The following is a 24,719-nucleotide window of genomic DNA, read 5'->3' on the forward strand; positions in this document are numbered from 1 at the left end:
TATTGTTAAATTATTAACCTTAATTTGGGATATTGCAGATTATGTACAATATGTATTTTATGACTTTAAAACCAAACTTTGTACTTTTGGATCATTTAAGTATTATACCCAGATGTATAGGCACTCTTTCCTTAACCTGTGTATTAGATAATTTCAACATTAGCTTTAATAAGAAGTTTTATTGTAGGCACTTTCGTTTGCTTGGCTATGAAAATCAGAGGCACCCTGAGGGAGGTCTGTGTAATTTTTAGAGACCTATAGGGAGACCAAGCAGGCCGAGAAGAGTCAGGGAAATTAATTCCGTCAATTTTCACGTGATGTACGTTTTGAATTGGGGTATGTAAAAAACTGATTGTAGCCAGGGCTACATCTAGAAGCAGGGCGGAGGGAGGGAGGTTAAACAAGGCAGGAAGACCCAGAGGGAGCGAAGGGAAGGGGGTCCCGCCAGCGCTCGGTCTCTCTCTGGAGGCGGCAGGCGGCGCTGTGAGCCCCCACCGTCGCTTCCCGCTGCCCTTTGCCTCCCGGCGGCGGCGCGGAAATCAAATTTCGGCGCCTGGCTGGGCCCTCAGCGCCGCCGCTGCCACTCCGGGCCGGACTCCCCGCTCCAGCGGGAAGGAGGTGATATGGTAAGCGGCGTCCGGTCCGGCTCTTCCCGCCCGGGAGCCGCGGACCCTCAGCGGGCGGCTGCGGGACGGGGGGTTTGGGCAGCTGCCCGGGCGTCCCTGCGGGAACCGAGCTCCGGGGCCCTCCCCAGAGTCAGCCGCTACCGCGGGTGGGCGGGGACTGAGTCTGTCCGAGGCGCTGCTCGGTTTATGGCCTAGGTGCGCGGAGGGGATGATTGGGGGGCCCGTGGCCGCCTGGACCGCCCGGTGCAATGGACAGACGGGGTGTGCCCATAGCCGCCTTGTCTGTGCTGAGCTTTGCTAGAAACGGCCTCCCCCGGATCCTGCTGGGCCCCTCAGCCCTGTGCACCCGGCGCGGCCCCGCGGCAGGTGCCCGGAGTCAGACCTGTAGCGCCACAGGTGTGTACCGGTCCGCGGGCGGAGCATGCAGCCCCCACACTCACTCCTGGGGGCTCCAGCCCAGCTTCTTTAGTCGTCTTATGTCGGCTTAAAAAAAAAAAGTCAGACAAGACCCAAGTCGTTACAAGTTTAGTGTATTTATCCAATTCTAAACACCAGGCTTTGTATTGGAGGAGAAAATGCGGACTTTTAATAGAATTCATGGGGTGTAATTAACTTGTGGAACTCACTACCACAAGATCTTATTGAGGCCAATAGCTTAACAAGATGGGGGGGGGAAGGGGGGCTCACCCCGGTTATATTATGTAGGGAATGAAATAGCCACCACTTTCCAGAGGTTAGGAAGAAACATCCACAATGGGCCGATTATCCTATGATTGTCCATTACTGTTTTTTTTGGATCTGTATTTGGTACTCTGCCCTGCCAAAGACCGGATACTGGAGTAAATGGACTGATTAGTCAATATGGCAATTCCTTATGTATGGCAATTCCAGCTTCTTTCATAATAACTAGTGGTGATGTCACCAATATAGGTATGTGGCAGAGATGAATAAATCAGATGGGAGGAGTTTATGTAAAAAAAAATACACAATTTAACAAAGTCTTTAGTCAAATAAACTTTTATTACAATGAATTATATTGTTTTAGCTTGATGTATAAGTGACTGCTGAATAAACTAGCTTCTAAAATTAAGATTTTGTACAATATAATTAAAAAAAAATCCAAATCAATCTGTCCCTACAGATGATAAATTCAAATATTTGTTGCTCTTGCATATAACCTGTTTCAAAGTGAAAAAGCCATGAAACTGACAAGAATTCCATCACTTTCACTCTACTGAAGCTTTGATATGATATGGGAGCAAGGTGTGATCCTCCCCTTCCAAAGTCCTAGGTGCCCCTGAATGCTACCTACCTTTTTTCTAGGAACTCACCAAATTTACTTTCCCACTGATGGGTGTTTATGAAGATTATGCAGAATATTTTTCCAGTACATAATCTGATGCAAGTGATGAGCTACCACTTTCTTCTTATGGGCTTTAAAGGGACGCTGTCAACTTAAAAAGTCACATTTCTGTTTAGAAATATTTTATATCCTAGTAATTAATATAATTGAAAGAGATTGGAGAAGAAAATACTTTTCAGTTTTACTTTTCTGTATTATTCAGCACTTTGTATATAATCAATTCCAGTGTGTCCCTATATATTCAATCAGTTTCCCCTGCTAATTGTTTGACACAGCATGATGAAAAGAAAAATATTTGAAAAATGGAGCACAGGATCTATTCCAAGAGGTGAATATAGCTGAACCTCTTGGTAATGGTGACTATAATATAATTAAATTGAACATCCCTATGGTGGGGAAAACGCCACAGCAGCCCACCATGGTAGCATTTGATTTCAGAAAGGGGACTACTCAAAAATGAGGAAGGTAGTTAAACAGAAATTAAAAGGTACAGTGCCAAAAGTCAAATCCCTGCAAGCTGCATGGAAACTTTTTAAAGACGCCATAATAGAGGCTCAACTTAAATGTACACCCCAAATTAAAAAACAGAGAACCAAAAAAGTGCCACCGTGGCTAAACAACAAAGTAAAAGAAGCAGTGAGAGGCAAAAAGACATCCTTTAAAAAGTGGAAGTTAAATCCTAGTGAGGAAAATAGAAAGGAGAATAAACTATAGCAAATGAAGTGTAAAAATATAATTAGGAAGGCCAAAAAAGAATTTGAAGAACAGGTAGTCAAAGACTCAAAAAGTAATAGCAATTTTTTTTTTAAGTACATCAGAAGCAGTAATCCTGCTAAACAACCAAGGGGACCACTGGATGATTGAAATGCTAAAGGAGCACTCAAGGGTGATAAGGCCATTGCCGAACTAAATGAATTCTTTGCATCAGTCTTCATGGCTGAGGATATAAGGGAGATTCCCAAACCTGAGACAGTCTTTCTCGCTGACAAATCTGAGGAAGTGTCCTGATTGAGGTGTCATTAGAGAAGGTTTTGGAACTAATTGATAAATTAAACAGAAATAAGTCACCAGGACCAGATGGTATTCACCGAAGAGTTCTGAAGGAACTCAAATGTGAAATTGCAGAACTTCTAACTGTGATAAGTAACCTATCATTTAAATCAGCTTCTGTAGTTATCCTCCAGTCATCTGGTAATGTGATGCCAATTTTTAAAAAGGGCTCCAGAGGTGATCCCGGCAATTGCAGGCTGGTAAGGCTAACTTCAGTACTGGACAAATTGGTTGAAACTATCAGAAAGAACAGAATTGTCAGACACACAGATAAACATAATTTGTTGGGAAAGAGCCAATGTGGTTTTTGTAAAGGGAAATTATGCCTCACCAATCTACTAGAATTCTTTGAGGGGGTTAACAAACATGTGGATAAGGGTGATCCATTGTATATAGTGTACTTAGAATTTCAGAAAGCCTTTGACGATGTCCTTCACTAAAGGCTCCTAAGCAAAGTAAGCTGTCCTGGGATAAGAGGGAAGGTCACCTCATGGATCAGTAACTGGTTAAGAGATATGAAACAAAGGGTAGGAATAAATGGTCAGTTTTCAGAACGCAGAAAGGTAAATAGTGGTGTACCCCAGTGGTCGATACTGGGACAAGTACTATTCAATAGATTCATAAATAATCTGGAAAAAGGGGTAAACAATGAGGGGGCAAAATTTGCAGATGATATAAAACTACTCAAGATAGTTAAAGGGATCTCACAAAACTGGGTGACCAGACAACAAAATGACAGATGAAATTCAATGTTGATAAATGCAAAGTAATGCACGTTGGAAAACATAACCCCAACTATATATATAAAATGATGGGGTCTAAATTACCACTCAAGAAAGAGATCTTGGAATCTTTGTGGATAGTTCTCTGAAAACATCCACTCAATGTGCAGCGGCAGTCAAAAAAGTGAACAGAATGTTGGGAATCATTAAGAAAGGGATAGATGATAAGACAGAAAATAGCACATTGCCTCTATATAAATCCATGGTACACCCACATCTTGAATATTGCGTGTGGATGTGGTCGCCCCATCTCAAAAAAGATATATTGGAATTGGAAAAGGTTCAGAAAAGGGCAACAAAAATGATTAGGGGTATGGAATGGCTTCCATATGAGGAGAGATTAATAAGACTAGGACTTTTCAGCTTGGAAAAGAGACAACTAAGGGGCTATATGATAGAAGTCTATGAAATCATGACTGGTGTGGAGAAAATAAATAAGGAAGTGTTATTTGCTCCTTCTCATAACACAAGAACTAGGGGTCACCAAATGAAATTTATAGATTTAAAACAAACAGAAGGAAGTATTTTTTCACACAACGCACAGTCAACCTGTGGAACTCCTTGCCAGAGGATGTTGTGAAGGCCAAGACTATAGCAAGGTTCAAAGAACAAGAACTAGATACATTCATGGAGGATAGGTCCATCAATAGCTATTAGCCTCTATTTGCCAGAAGCTGGGAATGGGCGACGGGATTGATCCCTTAATGATTACTTGTTCTGTTCATTCCCTCTGGGGCACTGGCATTAGCCACAGTCGGAAGACAGGATACTGGGGTAGATGGACCTTTGGTCTGACCCAGTATGGCCGTTCTTATGTTTTTAATAAAGATAATATGATTGTTAAACCACAACATTGGAAAGGTGATTTGAAGGCAGATACAGTATCTGAAAACTACTCCAACTTGTATTTTAAAATGGCCTAGATTTCACATTGGCTATGTCACAAGAAGGAAAGAACAATATTCACAGAAGTAAATGAGTCAGACAAAAAGCATAAGTCTTGCACTATAGACTAAATAGTAGAAATAACTATTTCTACTACTTTAAGGACAATTGGGCATTGATACCAACTACCAAGAGAGACTAGAATTGCCATTTCTAGAGTTAATAAGGCAATACAGACAAGGAACTATAGGGATGTAGTAAAACGCATTGAAAATTACCTTGCAGTGAAGTGAGGTAGGGGATGAACTATATTATACAACAAATCAGTCCCAAACTTAATATCTTTGAAACAATTGATATATTTTGAATGGATTAGGCTGGCATGGTTTTTCTTTGTGAAGAAGTCCTTTTTTTAGGAAGTATTGTGGTATAGTAGAGTATTAAGGGAGATGTCAAGGAAATGCTTCTTCTAGAGGTAACTAGATGTGAATTCTGAATGAAATGTTAATTCTAAAGATAGTATTAAAGTACTGAATACATGTTCTATTGTAGTCCAAGAAAAAGGGACTGAGTGTTGAAGAGAAGAGAACTCGTATGATGGAAATATTTTTTGAAACAGTAAGTGTTTTAATTTTTGTATATTTCTTGGCCATTGGGAGCATCCATAAGGAGCCAGAGAGGCCGAGTGGCCTGGGCACGGGACTGTGATTCCGGAGTCTTGGGTTCAGTTCCTGGCTCTGCCACTGTCCTGCTGGGTGACCTTGGGAAGTCACGTTCCTGCTCTCTGCCTCAGTTTCCCCATGTGTAACATGCAGATAATGATACTGCTCTCCTTTATGCAGTGCTTTGAGAGTGACTAAATGAAAAGTGCTATACAATAACTCCTCATTTAACGTTGTCCCACTTAACGTTGTTTCAATGTTACGTCCCTGCTCAATTAGGGAACATGCTCCTTTAAAGTTGTGCAATGCTCCTTATAATGTCGTTTGGCTACCTGCTTGTAAGATTCTGTGGAAGAGCAGTGACTTTACAAGGGAGCATTGCACAAGTTCTGCTTCTCCGCGTCCTCCCCCTCCCTCCCAGCACTTCCCCCACCGCCAAACAGCTGTTTGGCAGCGCTTAGGACTTTGCGGGCGGGGGGGGCGAGAGGAGGGATGTGGCGTACTCCGGAGAGGAGGTGGAGTGGGGGTGGGAAGAGATGGGCCTGGAGTGGAGCAGGGATGGGAAGAGGCGGGCCTGGAACATTCCTGGCAAAATCTGAGCCTGTTCTCTGGGGAAGCTCCCGTTGCTGCTGCAAAGGTGCTTCCTAGCGTCCTGGCCTGCAGCGGGCTATGCCTGTGTGGGGTGAGCCAGGGGCACTTCCCAACCACACCACAGTACAGTACAATACTGTACAGTATACAGTGTAATGCCTTTTGTCTGCCCCCAAAAAATTTCCTTGGAACCTAACCGCCTGCATTTACATTAAATCTTATGGGACAATTGGATTCGTTTAACATTGTTTCACTTAAAGTTGCATTTTTCAGGAACATAACTACAACGTTAAGTGAGGAGTTACTGTCTTACTATTCTTTATTAACGTACCATAGGGGAAAATACCTTTGTGATTCCACCAAACTGTAAAATTTTTTAGCAAGCTTTATTTTTCCTAGGACACATTGGCCTTACTTGCATTTGTGAAACTATCAGTTGCTGATCAAAGGTGTTGGTGAGAGGTGCAGATGAGCTTGTGCTAAGTAGAGTTTTGGATGCTCTTTTAGTTAAATTGTTCGGCACCAGTTCAACTGAACTTTTATTGCTTCCTTTGTCAGCAGTGGATAAGTTATTGACAGTTAAGTGGAAAACCAAAAAAGTGTATTTTTCGTGTAATGCACCGTTTTCAAATTTAGGTACAATAGTCAGGAAATCCAAAGTTAGATTTCCCATAACATCAGTAATTGCTGCGGACTGGCTTGTGCTTTATGTACTTGTATGTAGTACTTCTCAAACCTTTTCCTGTAAAGGGGCTGGCATATGCAACAGCGATGGATGCACAAAGCCTTCTGACCTGGTACCTTAATAACCTCCAGTCCATATGTGAGGGAACAGCAAAGTAAAATTAAATAGGAATTTGGGACATTTTCAGTATTTGCTTTGTTCCTTAGGTTCCAAATCTCATCAGTTTCACTTTGCTGCCACAGAAGGCAGAGGGAGTAGTTAGGGATGCTCAAATTCGACAGTATGGGAGGGGGATGAAACTGGGAAATAGGAAAGGGAAGGATGAGAATGCACCCAAAAGAGAGCAGTGGAAGGGGAAGAGAAATGGAGCACCAACTCAGAGACACCTTTGTGTTTGCGACGTAACTGAAATATTATTTATTTTGTTTGTTAAAATAAATTTATTGTGATGCTGCAGTGAAAAAGCAGCTAGACTAGGGGCTGAGGATCTGGCCACAGCGCTCTCTGCCCTGAGGAGCTAGCAGTCTAAATTTAGGCATGAAGCAATTAATTAGAATAACAAAGAAAAACTGGAGGAAATAACAAAGCCTACAACAAAATAAAATCACTTTTTATTTTCAAATACTTTAGCTCTAGCTTGAGGAGCATGCAGTATTTTTCCTGGAAAAATGAAAAATTACATTAGATATGCTACGTGTGTATTTGTTGGGATTAATTTAGTAAAGAATGTAGACATGACTTAAATGAGACTGTCATTCAGAGGTGACATGCCTTTTGTGTTTTGAATAGAAAGATGTGTTCCAATTAAAGGATATGGAGAAGATTGCTCCAAAAGAGAAAGGAATTAGTGAGTATTAATGCTTTTTCTTTCTAAAACTTGTTTAGACATTGAGAATTGTTTTGTGGACCCGTCATACTATGTGAATTTTCATGTTTTCACATAACACTGACTTTATGATCTTTATAACAATAACGTTAAACAAAAGAAAAAAATATCTAGCTGCAAGTGGTACTGGATTGTCATGGTGGCCTAGCCAAGTGTAACTTTGGAAACTGTACTTTTATGCACACACATCCCAACCCTATGTCACTAGTAGCTGTAACTTATATTGGGCATTAAGGCCAACATTTTCAAAGGCTGATGTCTAAAGTCTGGAACCTGTATCCCTAGTTAACTACCTAAATACATGGCATGATTCTCAAAGGAGCTGAGCACCTACTGAAGTCATTGCTGAGTACTCACAGCTTCCATCTCTGAGAATCATGCCATATGTTTAGATGCTTAACTAAGGATTTAGGTGTCCAACTTCAGTCATCCACATCTTAAAAAATTTTGGTGCACACATGTACACAATCAAACTCTGTTGTATTTCTCCAACAAAGCTGCAAGACTATTCTATGCAGGAAAGGTCTGGTGGAAAGCCCATAGAATTCAACAGAAGTCTCTCTGTTGACTTCCATTGGCTTTGGATCAGGACCAAGATGACTTTATATATTTTGTGCACTTCCTATATTCTTGTTTCTATATTGATTGTATGTTTTCTCCTCTTTAGATCTGTGTTTTAGTACTGGTTTATAAATGTTCACCTCCTTGATCAGCACATCTCTGTGACATGATCATGCTCCAATAATGGATTAAAAAAAAAAAAGTAGTTTTGTTGTAAGAGCTGCAGGGAGCTCAGCTATAACCCAAAAAATATTTAGTGGTGAAATACATTTTTTAAAAATGTCAGCAGAGAATAGAGGCACTTGCAAAAGCTGTATGGAGATAAGATAGGGTTTCAGTTGGTGTTTCAACATACTTGCAGTTCTATTTTAAGGAATGCAAAACAATATTAAATATCGAGCAAAGAAAATTCATTTGTATTCACAGAATTTTTAAATACAATTTTTAAAAATATTGCTGTACACACTTTCTCTTGTAATCCCTTATTGTACACCTGTAACTGAATACTTTGCCAATAGAATCATGTGGAAGCTGACACGATACAATTTCAAGTCTATAGAAGCTTACTTCTTAGCTTAATTGTTTTATATTTACAATGCTTGAAAAAACCCACTTTCCTGTGATGAGTGGGAAGCTTTCCCTGGCAAGTGTGGGGCATAAGCTATCAGCTTTTCAAGAATAAACATGAATTCACTTAAATGTTACTGGCCCTTTTGATTACGGAGGATAACATTCTGTATGTGAACTGAATATAAACTAATGCAATGTTAACAACAAGGAGTCCGGTGGCACCTTAAAGACTAACAGATTTATTTGGGCATAAGTTTTCGTGGGTAAAAACCCCACTTCTTCAGATGCAACTGAAGAAGTGAGGCTTTTTACCCATGAAAGCTTATGCCCAAATAAATCTGTTAGTCTTTAAGGTGCCACTGGACTCCTTGTTGTTTTTGTGGGTACAGACTAACACGGCTACCCCGATACTTAATGCAATGTTGTCCTCTTGAGTTTGCAGGCAGAGAGCTCCAGTACCTCTACTGCTGATTAATTCTTCACCAAGAGTAAAAATTACATGCCAAATTAAGAAATTAAACATTAAGAAATGCTAGAATTAAGGTTGCCGGACAACTTCTAATTTGCCCTATTGTCTGTATGTGTTGCCATAGTCTTTTAATTACATAGTCTCATGCTACTCCTTTTCACAGATCCCTGCAGATCACTGCCTCATTTAGTCAAGCTTAGACCTGCAGTCTCCCACCTCTTTGGTTTTTCTTTCTTCCCACAAATTTATAGGTTGTTTAAAAATGTTTTTGAATCTTAGATTATTTTAAGGCCCTGGAGAACTTTAAACCAATAGCATCATGCAAACAGCATCCTGGAGGCATATTTAGCTGCAAATAAACCTATCCTAGGTGGGATTATGGCCCATTTAACTGGATTCTTGGCAACTTCAGAGACCAAAAGAGCATCAGTCACCACAGAAGTAACCGTGAGACTGCCCACTGCTGATGGTCCCCCATCACCTTTACTAAGCACTACAGGCCTGACCTGCAATTTTACGCACAAGTGTCCTTTTGTAGGAAGGATTTCCCTCTATAAAGTAGTACTTATGACTTTAGGGAAGAAGATTACTAATCTCACCTGCTCTGATGATTTTTCTTTATTGCTTGCTACATTTGAAACTGATCTGGATTAGGGAAAAAGTCAGGACCCAGAATGGAAAATATCCGGGAACAAATTGTCTTCATATTGTAAACTCCTATGCATGATACTGCCATTGACTTCAAAGGGATTCTCTGCATGGAGTGGCTGTGGCACAAGATTTTTATTTTTGGTGTCTTCCAGATAGCCTATGAAAAAGGAATAAGCTTTTCAGAAATGTGTGTTCGTGGATTATGTGCTTTATTTATGTTGCTGTAGTTCTAAGCAATCTGCAGTGAAAATGAAAACAGGTCTAGTACATTGTCTGTTACATTGTCATATTTGCTACTCAATCACATTTTAAAATAAAGTGTAACCACCTAACACATACACTGAAGAAAAAGTGACTTTTTTTCTTTTTTCCTTGTTAGCTGCCATGTCGGTAAAGGAGATCCTGCAAAGTTTAGTTGATGATGCTATGGTGGACACTGATAGGATTGGAACTTCCAATTATTTTTGGGCTTTTCCAAGTAAAGCTCTTCATGCCAGGAAGCGTAAATTGGAAGCACTGGAGACTCAGGTATATTTGTGTTGAGAAAAACACTTGTTTGTTTGAATGGTATTAGCATTCTGTTTTCCTACAGCCCTTGCCATATCTATCTAAGTTTGTTACAGGAAATGCTGCCAGCAAGTCCATTGGCACCCAGCTAATAAAGTTTTTTTTTTTCCTGTTATTTCACTGTTTCATCAAAAGAGCCTATTCGTGAGCCATGATCACACCACCAGAACCACAGATGCTTTAAAAAATGTTGCCCACGGTTGAGAAGATTTTTGTTGTTGTTTTGTTCCATTGATGCAGAAAAAAATTGTGGCCCATTTGCTTTTGATTCAAAACATTTTTAACTGGGGAATTATCTTTAAATTATTGGGCAGTATGCATTTTCCTTTGTCCGCCACTGAATGTTGTGGCTGGGTGATGTTCTAAAGTGTCTGCCTGTTCTGAGGACTAAAATGGGCATCCCAGCAGAGTGCTGCCTTAACTTGGGCATCTGTTTCTGACTGGTAGCTTTAGTCCTCAAGTACACTGTCAAACCAACCCTGCACTCCTGTTTAGGGGAGTCGACCAAATTGGTCACAATGTTCCAGAGAAGAGCATGACTCTCTTTTGATCCAATATTGTTATTCTATATTTTCAGTTTTATTTCTATTTGTTTTTTAAATAAACCAAATCATTCTGCTTGTTTGTTTGAATTGCTGTTCACTGTTCACTTCTACTCGTCAGTTTTGTTTATTCAGAGTATAAAAATAACCAAAACTCACAGGGCAACTTTTTATAAGCAACTTCATGGTCTGATCACATGACATTTCTTTTCATCTGTTCTTTCCCTGATTTGGCACAATTAACTGATTCTTCAGTGAATGTGTTATGAATACAAAATTCTTATTCCTGACCTATGAGAAATATTTACAGACTTATTTCTCAGTCATGGCTCTTGCACCATCAATATAATTTGAAATGTTGCCAATTTAAGTTATCTTTTTTGAGACCCAAATTAAGTTTAAAAAATGTGCTTTACTTGTAGCATGAAATGAAAAGCAATTTCCACATTTCTCTTCATAAACAGTCATAAGATCCATACCAAATAAATGCAATTAGTTGTGCAGTAGATGACACATCTGTGGAGTAGTCCATATTGTAATTAGTTCCTTATACAGTAGAACCTCAGAGTTATGACCTGACCAGTCAACCACACACTTCATTGTGAACTGGAAGTAGACAATCAGGCAGCAGCGCAGAGGGGATGGAAAGCAAGCATGGTACTGTGTTAAATGTAAATTACTAAAAAAATAAAGGGAAAGCAGCATTGTTCTTCTATATAAGTCAATGTTCAGTTGTAAACTTTTGAAAGAACAACCATAACGTTTTGTTCGAGTTACGAGGTGTTCATAACTCCGAGGTTCTACTGTAAATATTTCTTGTCAGTTCAGGTTTCAGAGTAGCAGCCGTGTTAGTCTGTATCCGCAAAAAGAAGAACAGGAGGACTTGTGGCACCTTAGAGACTAACAAATTTATTAGAGCATAAGCTTTCGTGGACTACAGCCCACTTCTTCGGATGCATATGCACCCGAAGTGGGCTGTAGTCCACGAAAGCTTATGCTCTAATAAATTTGTTAGTTTCTAAGGTGCCACAAGTCCTCCTGTTCTTCTTGTCAGTTCAGGGATTCTTTTTGCAACAGTATCTAAAGACAATGGAATTGTTCTAATTTCTTTTGCTGCAGAATATTCAAATAAAATCTTGATTGTCAGTTGCACAAGGCTTAATTAAATGTTGCTGCTCTTTTCTGAGACTTCCCTACCGTTGGTGTTCAGAGAACCACTTAAAAAGAAGAGGCCTGAATGGTTTTAATGAAACATTTTCAGTTCTTGTTACAGCGTTTTGGGGTTTTTGAATTTTTTTTTTTAAAAGAATCCAAAGGTTTATTTTTTGAAACATGACTGCTCACAATAACGATAGGTGTTTCAGTTTCAAAGATCTTTTGGTACCATAATAGCTAAGCACTAAGACAGGGGTCTCAAACACGTGGCCGGGGGCCGCATGGGTGCCGCATGTGGCCCACGGAGCTCTTCCCCTGCCCCAGCCCGGAGCCTGCACCCAGCACCCAAACTCCATCCCAGAGCCTGCACCCCCACCCAAACTCTCTCCCAGAGCCTTAGGCAGGTGGGGGTGGAGTTTGGGGGGGCAGGTTCTGGGCACCACCAAAATTTCTACAAACCTGCCACCCCTGGAAGAGGCAGAGCAGTGGTGGTGCAGTGCAGTGTGTGTGTGTGTGGGGGGGGGGGGGGGGGGGGGGCGGCTTTAACAGAAGTAAATCTAACTAAGTACATGTTTTGTCCTTTCAGTGAGGTGCATTACTGAGTGTATATATTTTATTAAAACCGCTTGGAAATGACTTGTTTTAGGAGCAGCAGTGATCTGTATGCTCTGTATAATACTTAGCACTTTCCAGGAAGGGGGGGGAGGAGCACGCTTGGGGGAGGGGGAGAAGAGACAGGGCAGGGGTGGGACCTCATGGAAGGGGTGGAGTGGGGGTGGAGCCGGGGCCAGCGATGGGGGGGGTGTCAGTGATGCGGCCCTCAGGCCAATGCACTAGTCCTCATGTGGCCCTTGTAGTCATTTGAGTTTGAGACCCCTGCACTAAGGGATGCCTGTTGTGCCTGAGCAGTGCATCTTCAGTGTTAATCTGCAGATCCTTTTGTTTTATCTTCAATACTTAAATGCTATTTCCCCGACCCCCTATGTGTTCCTTTGCATTCCTCTTGGAATTCTTAATTTCACCCTGACTTTACATCGCTAACTGCTGTTAGTCCCTTGTCATTTTTCTGTCCAGGAGGATTTATTTGCTTCAGAGCATGTTACTTATTTAACAAAAAGTGGGATGAGCTGAGGCCTTGTCTACATGAGAGTTTTCTCAGTATAGTTCTGCATCCACACGGCTTTATGTAAACTGGTTTAAGCTGTTTCCCTTGTGAATCACAGCATCCACGCAATACTGCTCTTTTAAATAGGTCCACCACATTCTGGGCAGGCACCCCTGGGTCCAGTGTTTTGCTGCCAGGCTCTATGTATTCTGGGATTTTTCTTTTGATGCATTGTAGGGTAGCTATTGGAACCTACTGAGACTTGGGTCAGATTCACAAGCTCCCATGATTCCTTTTCTGGTATCCCATAATTCCTCTGGTTTTCACAAGCCAGCGCAATTTTCAAAGTGCTGTAAGGCAGCATGGAGGAAGCACTGCAATCCTGACCATCACTAATAGGAGCAGGGTGTTCCAGATGTATTGGCAGTCATGTAGGCAAGTGCTTTGGATGAGTTGAAAGAGATGCTAACATGACAATGACGCTGCATGGCTACTGAGTCAGAATTATTGCCCTCATCTCTGTTCCTGGTTCCACCACTGACTTGCAGGGCAAGTCACTTACCCTCTTTGTGCCTCAGATCACCAATTTTTATAGTGAGTTTAAACAACAGCTCCCTCACGGGTATGTTGTGCGGCCTCATTAATGTTAGTAAAGCCTCACGACACCCTTGTGTGACATCTGAAACTGTCAAATGAAAGGCACTATGTGAGTGCAAATTATAACATGAACTGCTTCCTATGCTCAGCAGGATGATCTTACAGCATTTCCAGGCACGGTGTCCGGTTGAGTATCTGCAGGGGTTGGAAATTAAATCCATTTTTGCCACATGGGAGTACCGCTGTGCTGGTTCCTGTTTGACGTTTTAACAAGGTTTTTAATTCTTTGAAAAACTAGATCAGTTTAACTCTCCTCCACTGACCTATTTTGGAATTAGGTTCCTAGCAAAAGTAGTAAAATTCATCATCTCAGTAGTGTCCAGATAAGATAGAGACAAGGCAACTTGAGAGATCTGCAAAATGGCCAATTAAAAAACCTGCCACAATGTAAATAAGAAGCTGAGCAACCAAATTGGTGTGTGCCAAAACTCCAGCCTTGTTCACCCAAACGCACCATTACAACTGCCTTGTTGAATGCAAGTGATTTGTTTTTGGACATGTCATTACAAGTCTGACTGAGTATAATTTATTTAAAAGAACACATAGCCTGTAGCTGAATAATGAAATTAATATGCTATAGTCATTATTTTGCCCTCTGGCATATCTTATCATAAACTCTCTCTCATATTGATGAATATTTTCCTTGGAATATCCTGCAGTAGCTGCATTAAAATCGCACTTATTATTTAAGAGCTTATCTACATACACTAGTTATACTCTACTGGTATAGTTAAAGTGATAATTGTCACCCTAGTATATATGCAGTTATAGTAATACAAGGGTGCTTTATATCAGTATGGCTAGTCTCATATGGGAAGGGGGATAAACTACACTGGTATGAGCCCCTGTATATCAGTATACCTGCATTCACAATAAGGGTTGTACTGGTGTAACTACTTCTGGAAAAAAATCACACCCCTAATTGATGCAATTATATTGGTCCAAAAACTGCATAGGCTGGGCCTAAGACATTCTTTAGGTTTCTTGGACCGATTATTCTGAGTTATTGAAAGGGAAGGGAATTGGATAGTACTTCAGTAAGAAAAAGACAAGTGGACTTGCTTGTTTCCTTCTGGATCCTCACTATTCTGTAAGTAGGTCTTTCTAAAGAAAATGTGGACACTTATTTTTACTAGATGATGAAATGTTCTGTCTATGGTTACAGACTTAAAACAATTAGTTACATCTAAGTGTTTATATTCTTCCTTACATGAGCACTTGCATATGTTTTCTTAATGCTTTCCAAATCCAGTCAGCAAGTCTCTCATGTCATAACATGTAAAGCAGCAAATAATTGTAAGTTATCATCCCACTTCTTTAGCACATCACACACTTTTGATTATAGTCCTACAGCCTACAATGTGCAGTGTGATATGTTTCCCTTTTGTCTGTCTTCTCCAGGTCCATTTGTATGGTATATTTATTGTGCCCTCCCTTCATCTGTTTCAGAATCTGTAAAACGTATGCTTTCATTATGAAGAAAAAAATATTTAGTGGTTTGGTAGAAGGTGATCCTTTCTCATGTGTACTGAATTTAACTGACCCTATGCAGTCTGTGCTATGTGTCAGTGCTATGAAAGTTGTATTTAGGACTTGTATTTTTTGCTGTTAGTAACAAATGTGGCTGTAGTGAAGATAGGACTCTAAGAGCTTTGTCGGTGGTCGATTTTTTGTATCCTAGTGTTCCTAGTGTAGACAAGACCTTTGTTTGCAGAGAGCCTGAATAAATAGTTGTATGAGAGGGGTGAACTCTTTCACTCCCAGTTACTTCAGTGAAGTGTTAACTCTGAAGACTTGCAGGATTTAACTACTTATTTTTCAAGTGGAGAGTTTAAGGGTTTTTCATCACATATAGCGCTACGGCTGTAGCGCAGCCTATAGTGAAGACACTCCTCTGAGGACGGGAAAAGCTCTCCTTTTGGCGTAGTTAATCAACCTCCCCAAGAGATGGTAGCTAAGTGGGCGGGAGATGCTTTTCCGCCAACATGGCACTGTCTACGGGGGAGGAGGACATGGGGGAGGGGAGGACAGGTGGGGTAGGTTGGTACAACTATTTAGCTCAGGTGTGTGGATTTTTCACACCAGTATAGGTCTGTACTGTAAACCTGGCCTAAATCTCTTTCTTCAGCTTTAGAATGTGTTAACTAGGATGATCTAACAACACACCTTTCTATTAGTCAAAACAAACACTGAGTTGTGAACAGACATGTCTGTAAATGTGAAACCATGGGCTAAATTCCTCCCTGGTGTAACTCAACAATTAAGCCTATGATTCTGCCTGACCAACTAGCATATGTTAAAGTCTACACTAGAGGTTTAGAATAGGTGTTTGCTAACATGTTCTAACACACTTTGAAATCCTGGTGAAGACAAGCCTGGGGCAGTCAGTTTAACAACTGCTTTTGCAATTTAACACTTGTTTCAGTCTTTTAGGAATTGCAAAACCACACCCGAATTATTCAGCTGCTCACTAGCAATGGAGTCTGACTCATCTATTCAGAACCAAGAAAATACGAAATTTTATTCTTGGATATTGCAGTGTTGTGGTTCAGCTTTCATTACGGCTATGTACATGCTTATCTTTTCAGGAAAACTCCATTGCATTATCAAAAGTGATGCATCTGGTCGCTTAGTAGACACTTTCCCATCCTTTTTTCTCAGTTCTTAGTGAACAGTGTGAATACATTCTAGGCAGTGATCCTGTTGTGCAATCAGCAACATGGCAATTAACCTTGGTTTTAATTCCCTTTTCATTGTGGATGTCACTGTTGTTTGGGTGCTTTTGTTTTTTAATTTCCCATCTTGCTCTTGGTTTTCTGCTAAACACCCAGGGTGGAATCCTGGCCCCGTTGAAGTTCATGGAAAAACTCCCATTGACTTAAGTAAGGTCAGGATTTTACCACTGCTTTCTAACCCAGCTTCCCTCTTGAGAACCACAAGAAGAAGTGTGAATAGTAAAGTTGGCAAACATCTTCAATCACATGATTTCTGCAACAAATCTTGTTTCCAATAGCCTATAGAATAAGAAGTACCAAATGAACCTCTATCTCTCTGCCAAGAGAAACATTACTGACAGAGTTGAACAACTGTTTTCTAAACAATTTCTTTTTGATGGGAGTAGACAAAAAAGTTTTATTCTCTTCCAAACTTTTCCCAGCAGCAGGTCCAGATAACTTGCATGCAAGAGTTTTAAAAGAGTTGACCAAGGAGTTCTCTGGATCATTGTTGGTTTTCAATAAGTCTTGGAACACTGGGGAAGTTCAGGGAACTGGAAGAAAGCTAATGTGTCAATATTTAAAAAAAAAAAAAAGGAACAACCTGAATAAATATAGATCTGTCAACTTGATATTGATCCAAAGCAAAATAGTGGAATAGCTGATATGGGACTTGGTTGATAAAGAATTAAAAGGATACTAATATAATTAATGCCAATCAGCAAAGGTTTATGGAAAATAGATCTTGTCAAACTAATTTAGTATTTTTTATGCGATTATAAGTTTGGCTGATAAAGGTAATAGTGTTGAAGTAATATATTTAGACTTTTGAAAGGCATTTAAGTTGGTAGCACATGACTAGAACGATACAAAATTAACATTGCACATATTAAATGTATTAAAACTGTTGCCTCAACTTTAGTGTGAGCAGATTAGGCACATGTTTGGGCCAGTAATGGAACTACGTGTATTGTAACTATTGGCTTTCCTATGGTGATACTAGGGCTACGAATATACTTGATGGTATCTGTCTTATGTTGGCATTAATGTGGTTTATAAAGTTCTGTATAATTCACTGCTCTGGAATCATTTCCTGCAAGATGCTGAGACTGCTTTTGTTTAAAGTTAAACTATTGTTTTCCAAATTTTTATTACCTTTTTGCATCTTAGATTTTAAAATACATGTGCTTAAAATGAGTCTGAATTCAGTAAGTCTCAGAATGACTATTTGGGAACCTCCTTTAATACTATAATTCAGGGGTAGGCAACCTATGGCACGTGTTGGCAACATATGGCACGCGAGCTGATTTTCAGTGACACTCACACTGCCTGGGTCCTGGCCACCGGTCTGGGGGGCTCTGCATTTTAATTTAATTTTAAATGAAAAGCCTAATTTTATGGTGTGCAGTTTGCAAATTAATTCCAGTTCTGCAGTTTCTTGTTGGAGTCTGTTTTTGAAGTTTTTTGTTGTTGAAGAATTGCACTTTTAAGTCTGTTATTGAGTGACCAGGGAGATTGAAGTGTTCTTCTACTGGTTTTTGAATGTTATAATTCCTGATGTCAGATTTGTGTCCATTTATTCTTTTGCGTAGAGACTGTCCAGTTTGGCCAATGTACATTGCAGAGGGGCATTGCTGGCACATGATGGCATATATCACATTGGTAGATGTGCAAGTGAATGAGCCCCTGATGGTGTGGCTGAAGTGGTTAGGTCCTATGATGGTGTCCCTTGAATAGATATGCAGACAGAGTTGGCAACGGGGTTAGAAACAGCAATCATTGAAAAGCCTTTGAGGTAAAAGTTGTCAAAAGAAGACTTTCATTTTTTTTAATGGTAACGTTCCTCAGTATTCTTTCTGCTGTCCACTGACCTGGTAACTATTAATCTCCACTTTTTCTCTTATTTCCCAATTCAGCAAATTCTAAATTGTGCACTAAGAAAAACAATGGGGTGTTGCACATGTTAAAAATTTGCACTGTTTTGTCAGATGTATCTGATGGCTTTTTGATTGTTGTTTCAGCTCTTACTGTAAGATTGCTTGCAGTTGTAAAGCAAGGATAAGGAATGAGGCATTTCTGCTTGTTCTCATTTTTGTTCAGGTTGATTTGGCATACTTGATATCTGAGTAGACAGCCATCTGTCCCTCAAGTCTTGCCAATTACACCAGGTCTGAAAGCAGTCTGAGAAACTTAATTCTTCCACTTAATCATATGCAAGTCCTCATTCTCTATCTTTTGTCAAATCCATCTTTTTGTCTAATTAAAAAAAACTTGGTCTGGATTTATTATTTTCTGTTTCCAAACTGTAGAGTTTACAACTGGCATTACAGATAGATAACAAAATAAATAAAAATAAAATATTTTCTCTGAAGAAGTATTAATGATTAAGTGTGAGAAGAATTAATCCCAGATTAAAATGACAGTATTAAAAACTGCTTCCTTTCAAGTCTTGGAATTCAGTTACTAGTGTGAGGGTTGTTGTATCTATGGCAAGGAGAGAGAGAGGTCAAAAATTTCAAAAACGGATACTTAATATTAGAGTCCCAAGTCATTGTTAGATGGCTAAGTAAGGGGCCTGATTTTCAGTAGTACTAATTATATTGACTTCAATAAGAGTTCATGGCTGCTCAATGCTATTGAAATTCAGGCCACTTACAGTCTTAGGAGCCTAACTTTTAGGCACCCAGTTTTATGGTCTTGACAACTCTCCATCATATATTTGTAAAAGGAGTCAATGTATTTTTCCAATCATGATTCCCTGCAAAAATATCTTCCTTTATTCAGGAATTCCTGCTAGCATGACTATTTCTTCATTCATTAATTCCAGTTCTGCTAACTAGTGCTATTAATTACTTTGTTTTTAATTTTTTTGTAACCTGGTGCTGTTTAAGTCAAAGCCTCTTCAAACTTGTTACCTGCTTTTTCACTTTTTACTAATGACCGCTAAATTCTTATTGAATTTGGCATTGCAGTATTTAACTCAAGGATTGCTGCTGATGGAAAAGTACACACTTTCAACTCCTAATCAATGTATGAGGAAAGTAGTAGGTGTTCAGATATAAAGTACAGCTCTTTAGTCAATTGTCATATATTTTTCAAAGGGTATGATATTTGCTTTTCTAGGAACTAGTATTAAGAACAGAGAACAAAATGAAACTGACTAAAAGCATCATTGCAAAAATATTTAATGGAAAACTACTGAAAACAACAAATATTACTTTCCAACTCGACCCATTCCCCTTGTCCCCTGCTGGCTTTATTTGAAATGCCTAACGTGAAACATCACAGTACAAAATAGGTGTTTTAAATATGATTATTTATCCTTAAATTGTCCAAAGCATTGACTTTTTATCATTGAGAAACATGGTTGTAAACCATAATTGTTCAATTATAAAAATCCTTTGCAGTTCAATAGTAACAAATCTTACTGGTGTTGGAGATGAAATACATTGTGTGTGGTTTTAAAAATAATGTTCAGGAGAAATTGTTTTGTTTACCACTTTTTCACTATGAGCAGTGTAAGAAAACTTTAGTATGCAATTTTTGCTAAAGTGGGATTGATTATTTTTCTCCAGATTTTTAAATTAATTCTTTCAAAGATTACGTTCATCTGAGCTAATCTGTCTTTTTATGGTACATTTAGACACATGCAAAAAGAAAAGAGCTTTTGTACTAAATGTTCTCTCTCTCTCTCTTTCTCTTCTCCCCCATCCCCCAAAAGAAGAGGCTTCCCTCAAGAGTCTAGAAATGTAGTGGGACTGGTTTCTTTCTTCTTACTCTTGCTGTTCTCCATTCTTCCATTCTACTCGTCATCTCTCTTATGATTCCCCGCCCCCCTTCTATGGAAGCCTATTATGCATACCCCATTGTCTGGAGTCTAGATTCTTCTTATAGCTCCAGAGGGTCCTGTGGCACCTTAAAGACTAACAGAAGTATTGGGAGCATAAGCTTTCATGGGTAAGAACCTCACTTCTTACGATGCAAGTAATGGAAATCTCCAGAGGCAGGTATAAATCAGTATGGAGATAACGAGGTTAGTTCAATCAGGGAGGGTGAGGTGCTCTGCTAGCAGTTGAGGTGTGAACACCAAGGGAGGAGAAACTGCTTCTGTAGTTGGATAGCCATTCACAGTCTTTGTTTAATCCTGATCTGATGGTATCAAATTTGCAAATGAACTGGAGCTCAGCAGTTTCTCTTTGGAGTCTGGTGCTGAAGTTTTTTTGCTGTAAGATGGCTACCTTTACCTATGCATCCGAAGAAGTGAGGTTTTAACTCACGAAAGCTTATGCCCAAATAAACCTGTTAGTCTTTAAGGTGCCACCAGACTCCTTGTTGTTACCTTTACATCTGCTATTGTGTGGCCAGGGAGGTTGAAGTGTTCTCCTACAGGTTTTTGTATATTGCCATTCCTGATATCTGACTTGTGTCCATTTATTCTCTTGTGTAGTTACTGTCCAGTCCACTCCCAATACTTCTGTTAGTCTTTAAGGTGCCACAGGACCCTCTGTTGCTTTTTACAGATTCAGACTAACACGGCTACCCCTCTGATTCTAATAGCTCTGCCTTCATCTTCTCTTATGCTTCCTGTGCTTCACTATTTTGATTGCTTTCTTTGACTCCCTCACCAGGTCCAGATTGCATCCCTTCTTTCATGCTGCTCAGCAGGCTTGGAACAACTGCCCAATTAATGTATTTCAAGTTTCTCCTTTTCCTTTCAATTTCAGAAACTTCTTTAAAAAACTATTTTTGACATTATGTGGTATATAATGAACATGTCCTTTGTCTGTCCTTCCCCAAAACTGTTTTTTCTGTATCCAGTGTGTCATTGTGGAACCTGTTCCTACTTGGGTTCAGTTTAGTTATTGTGCAATGTTATGTACCGCAGTGGCACTTTGTGACTGATGATAATGCCTTTGGTATCAGTGATCTCTGGAGAGCAGAGCAAAACTGCTGTATGGTACACTTTTTATCACAGATACACTGCTTCTGTTGTGAGTTTCCTGGCAGTGTAATTCGCTAGCAAACTTATATCTTAAGTATCTGTACCCTGCTTTATTCAGCAAGTGTGTGATTGGAACTATATATGTCTAAGAGAAATAATTGTATCAACAGACCTTTGAATCTGCAGCTGAGTGTAACCCTGAGTAGTACAGCAGAAACCAATTCAGTACAGTGACTTGGCTTACAGACTTATCTACTTTATAAATAGGCTTATTGGTTTAGTTAGTAATAGTTGGAGAGTGGTATTTTTGTAGTGTTGTATACACTTCGTGTTAGTGCAAGGATTATGATTTTTAACTTAATGGGTCTATTTTTAATGTTTTATTAGATGAATTTCACTAGATTCCACTCTGTTCTGTATATCTATATTTTGTTAGACTGCTTTCTATCTCCAGCTGATGAGCTACTCTTGCATATAATTGCTGATCAGAACAAAATATAGTGTAATAAATGCTGTAAAATTACCCTCGTCTCCATGCCTTCTAAGATCCAGTTTATCTAATCTCTTCAGTGATGAGCAGGGTTTCTATAATATAGAAAGGAGCGTATGTTTTGTATAAAAAAACTGCATGTATAAAAAAAATAGTCTGCTTTTTGTTCAAACTAAAAAGCATACCAGTGCTAACCTCTGGACTGAGACAAAGCATGGAGAATTTAAACCCAGAAGGAATTAATTTGACTAAATTATGAGCGTCTGAAAAAGGGACGTTGGAATGGTTGTTGGAACTCGGTAACTATCATGTGCACTATCCCCACCTGCTATGGTAGTTATGTTGTCTTACCATCTTTGGTTAGGTTGCTTGACTGAAAGAAAACCAACTATGATAATATTTCTTTTAAAGACCAAAATGATACCAGTGTAACAGCTGAAAAATGCTCTTGGTGGTTGGCATATGGGACCTTTGGTTTGATTCCTGTCCAGTATACACACTGGGGTCTATGTTTGAATGACTTATGGCAGATTTATAGCTGTTCTAATGTGATAGGCAGGTTACATGGTTGGAGGGATATTAGTGGTTAGTGAGGTTGAGAATTTGGGATCTAGAAGGAAGATATCCAAGAAAAAATTTCACTGTTGCTCTGAAAAATAAGAGATCAGCACTTTAAGATAATGCATATATTGTTTAAACTAAACTAGATTTCAGGAAGGTTTCAGTCTTTGACTGCACCACAAGGAAGAGCAAGGGGTGTGAAACTGTGAAAACTACTGTTCTTGTGCAGGGGGAATGTATAAATGTTCCTCTTCAAAGCATATATTAATTAATTAATTGACTCCATGGAATCCTAGCAATGACCTTTATACAATATATTGTAAATCTTCACTGTCCATTTATTTTTTATCCTTTATTACAAACTGAACTGGAAGGTAGACAACAGTACTTCTTCCAAAGTGCTGAACAAACATGATATAATTGGTCACCCCAACATTCCCTGCAAGGCAGGGATTAACATTCCTTTATCAAACTTTTAATTGAATTATTGAGATGCCTAAGGGGCTAGCCCAGTGGCCAGCCACAGTAATGAGGATATTTCTGTGCTTCCTCTCCCCCCCACCCCCAAAGGGGAAAAAAAAGTGTGTTAGCTAAACTCAGGTTAGCTAACTTGGGTTAAAATAGCAGTGAAGACATGGCAACTCATGTCATCAGTTCGAGTTCAACCCTGGGCTTTCCTTTAGGCTTTACCTCAAGTTGCCAGCGTGAGTTAAAGACTGAGTTGCTGTATTGTTGCTGCTATTTTTAATCCAAGTTACCTAACCCCTAGTTAAGAATACATCTTTTTATTTGCAGGGTAGATATACCCTGAGTGTGCTGACAGTACACGTTCATAGAGTCTAAGGCCGGTGGTCTGAACAACTGTATAACTCAGGCTATAGAACTTCTTCAAAATAATTTGAACAGAGCATATTTTTTACAATATTGTTTTTAAAATTGCCAGTGATGGGGAATCACTTGGCGATCCTTAGTAAATTATTCCAGTTGTTCATTACCCTCACTGGTAAAAATTTTACATCTTTTTTTTCCATCTGAATTTGTTTATCTTCCATTTCCAGCCATTGGGTCTTGTTATATCTTTGTCTGCTAGACTGAAGAGCCCATTATTAAATATTTGTGACTCTTGTAGATACTTATAGACTCTGTTCAAGTCACCCCATAACTGTCTCTGGGTTAAACTAAACAGATTAAGCTCCTTGAAGATCATTCTTGTGGCTATTCTCTGAACCCTCTTCAATTTATCAACGTCTTTCTTGAATTGTGGACACCAGACCCAGACCCAATATTCTGCCAGCAGTTGCACCAGTGCCAAATATAGAGGTAAAATAACCTCCCGGCTCCTATTTACTACTCCCTGTTTATGCATCCACGGATCACGTTAGCCCTTTTGGCCACAGTGGTTGCACTGGGACAACGTGTTCAACTGATTACCACCCTGACCCCCCCCCCCAAGTCCTTTTCAGAATCCCTGCTTCCCAAGATAGAGTCCTTTATCCTGTAAGTATGGCCTACATTCTTTGTTCCTAGATGTATGACTTTTTATATTTGGCTTTATTGAAACACAAAGTATTTGCTTGCACCAAATTTACCAGTATCAGAGGGGTAGCCGTGTTAGTCTGAATCTGTAAAAAGCAACAGAGGGTCCTGTGGCACCTTTGAGACTAACAGAAGTACTGGGAGCATAAGCTTTCGTGGGTAAGAACCTCACTTCTTGCATCTGAAGAAGTGAGGTTCTTACCCACGAAAGCTTATGCTCCCAGTACTTCTATTAGTCTCAAAGGTGCCACAGGACCCTCTGTTGCTTTTTACAAATTTACCAGGCAATCCAGATTGCTCTGTGTCAGTGACCTGTTCTTTTAATTATTTGCCACTCCTCCAACTTTTTGTCATCTGCAAATATTATCAATTGATTTCATTTTTCCCCCAGATTATTGATAAAAATATTAAGTAGCAAAGTGCTAAGAATTGATCCCTGTGGGACCCCACTAGAAACATATTCTCTGATGATGATTCCTCACTGTCAAATAGACAAATTTTAATTAAAAAACCTCCTCCTTATTGTCTTTATTGCTGGTGGCCATAGATTTCTCCATGTATCCTTTTGCTTCCCTTACCCATTTCTTACAATTCGTAGCTTCTTATAGTTGTGTTTATAATTTTTTTTCTTGTTGTTTTCACTACTCCTCTAAGACAGGCTGTTTTTTT

The 24,719-nt window shown here is 39.6% G+C and overlaps 1 protein-coding gene across 3 annotated transcripts in view; it reads left to right on the forward strand.

Annotated features, from left to right (window-relative positions):
• The first annotated feature begins 360 nt into the window (after positions 1–360).
• Positions 361–24,719, forward strand: part of MND1 (meiotic nuclear divisions 1) — a 45,516-nt gene continuing 21,157 nt past the window's right edge. For 2 of the 3 annotated variants that reach the window (XM_005307391.4, XM_065597879.1), the window contains exons 1-4: positions 361–626; positions 5,259–5,324; positions 7,434–7,491; positions 10,161–10,309. In XM_005307391.4, the coding sequence (XP_005307448.1) occupies positions 624–626; positions 5,259–5,324; positions 7,434–7,491; positions 10,161–10,309 (276 nt within the window). In that variant the 5' untranslated portion in view covers positions 361–623. Of the gene's footprint in view, positions 627–894; positions 1,023–5,258; positions 5,325–7,433; positions 7,492–10,160; positions 10,310–24,719 lie in introns of those variants that run through there. The other variant, XM_024103397.3, reaches the window with a different exon arrangement.

This window comes from Chrysemys picta, chromosome 5 (genome assembly GCF_011386835.1).
Source record: "Chrysemys picta bellii isolate R12L10 chromosome 5, ASM1138683v2, whole genome shotgun sequence".
NCBI classification, from domain to species: Eukaryota; Metazoa; Chordata; order Testudines; family Emydidae; genus Chrysemys; species Chrysemys picta.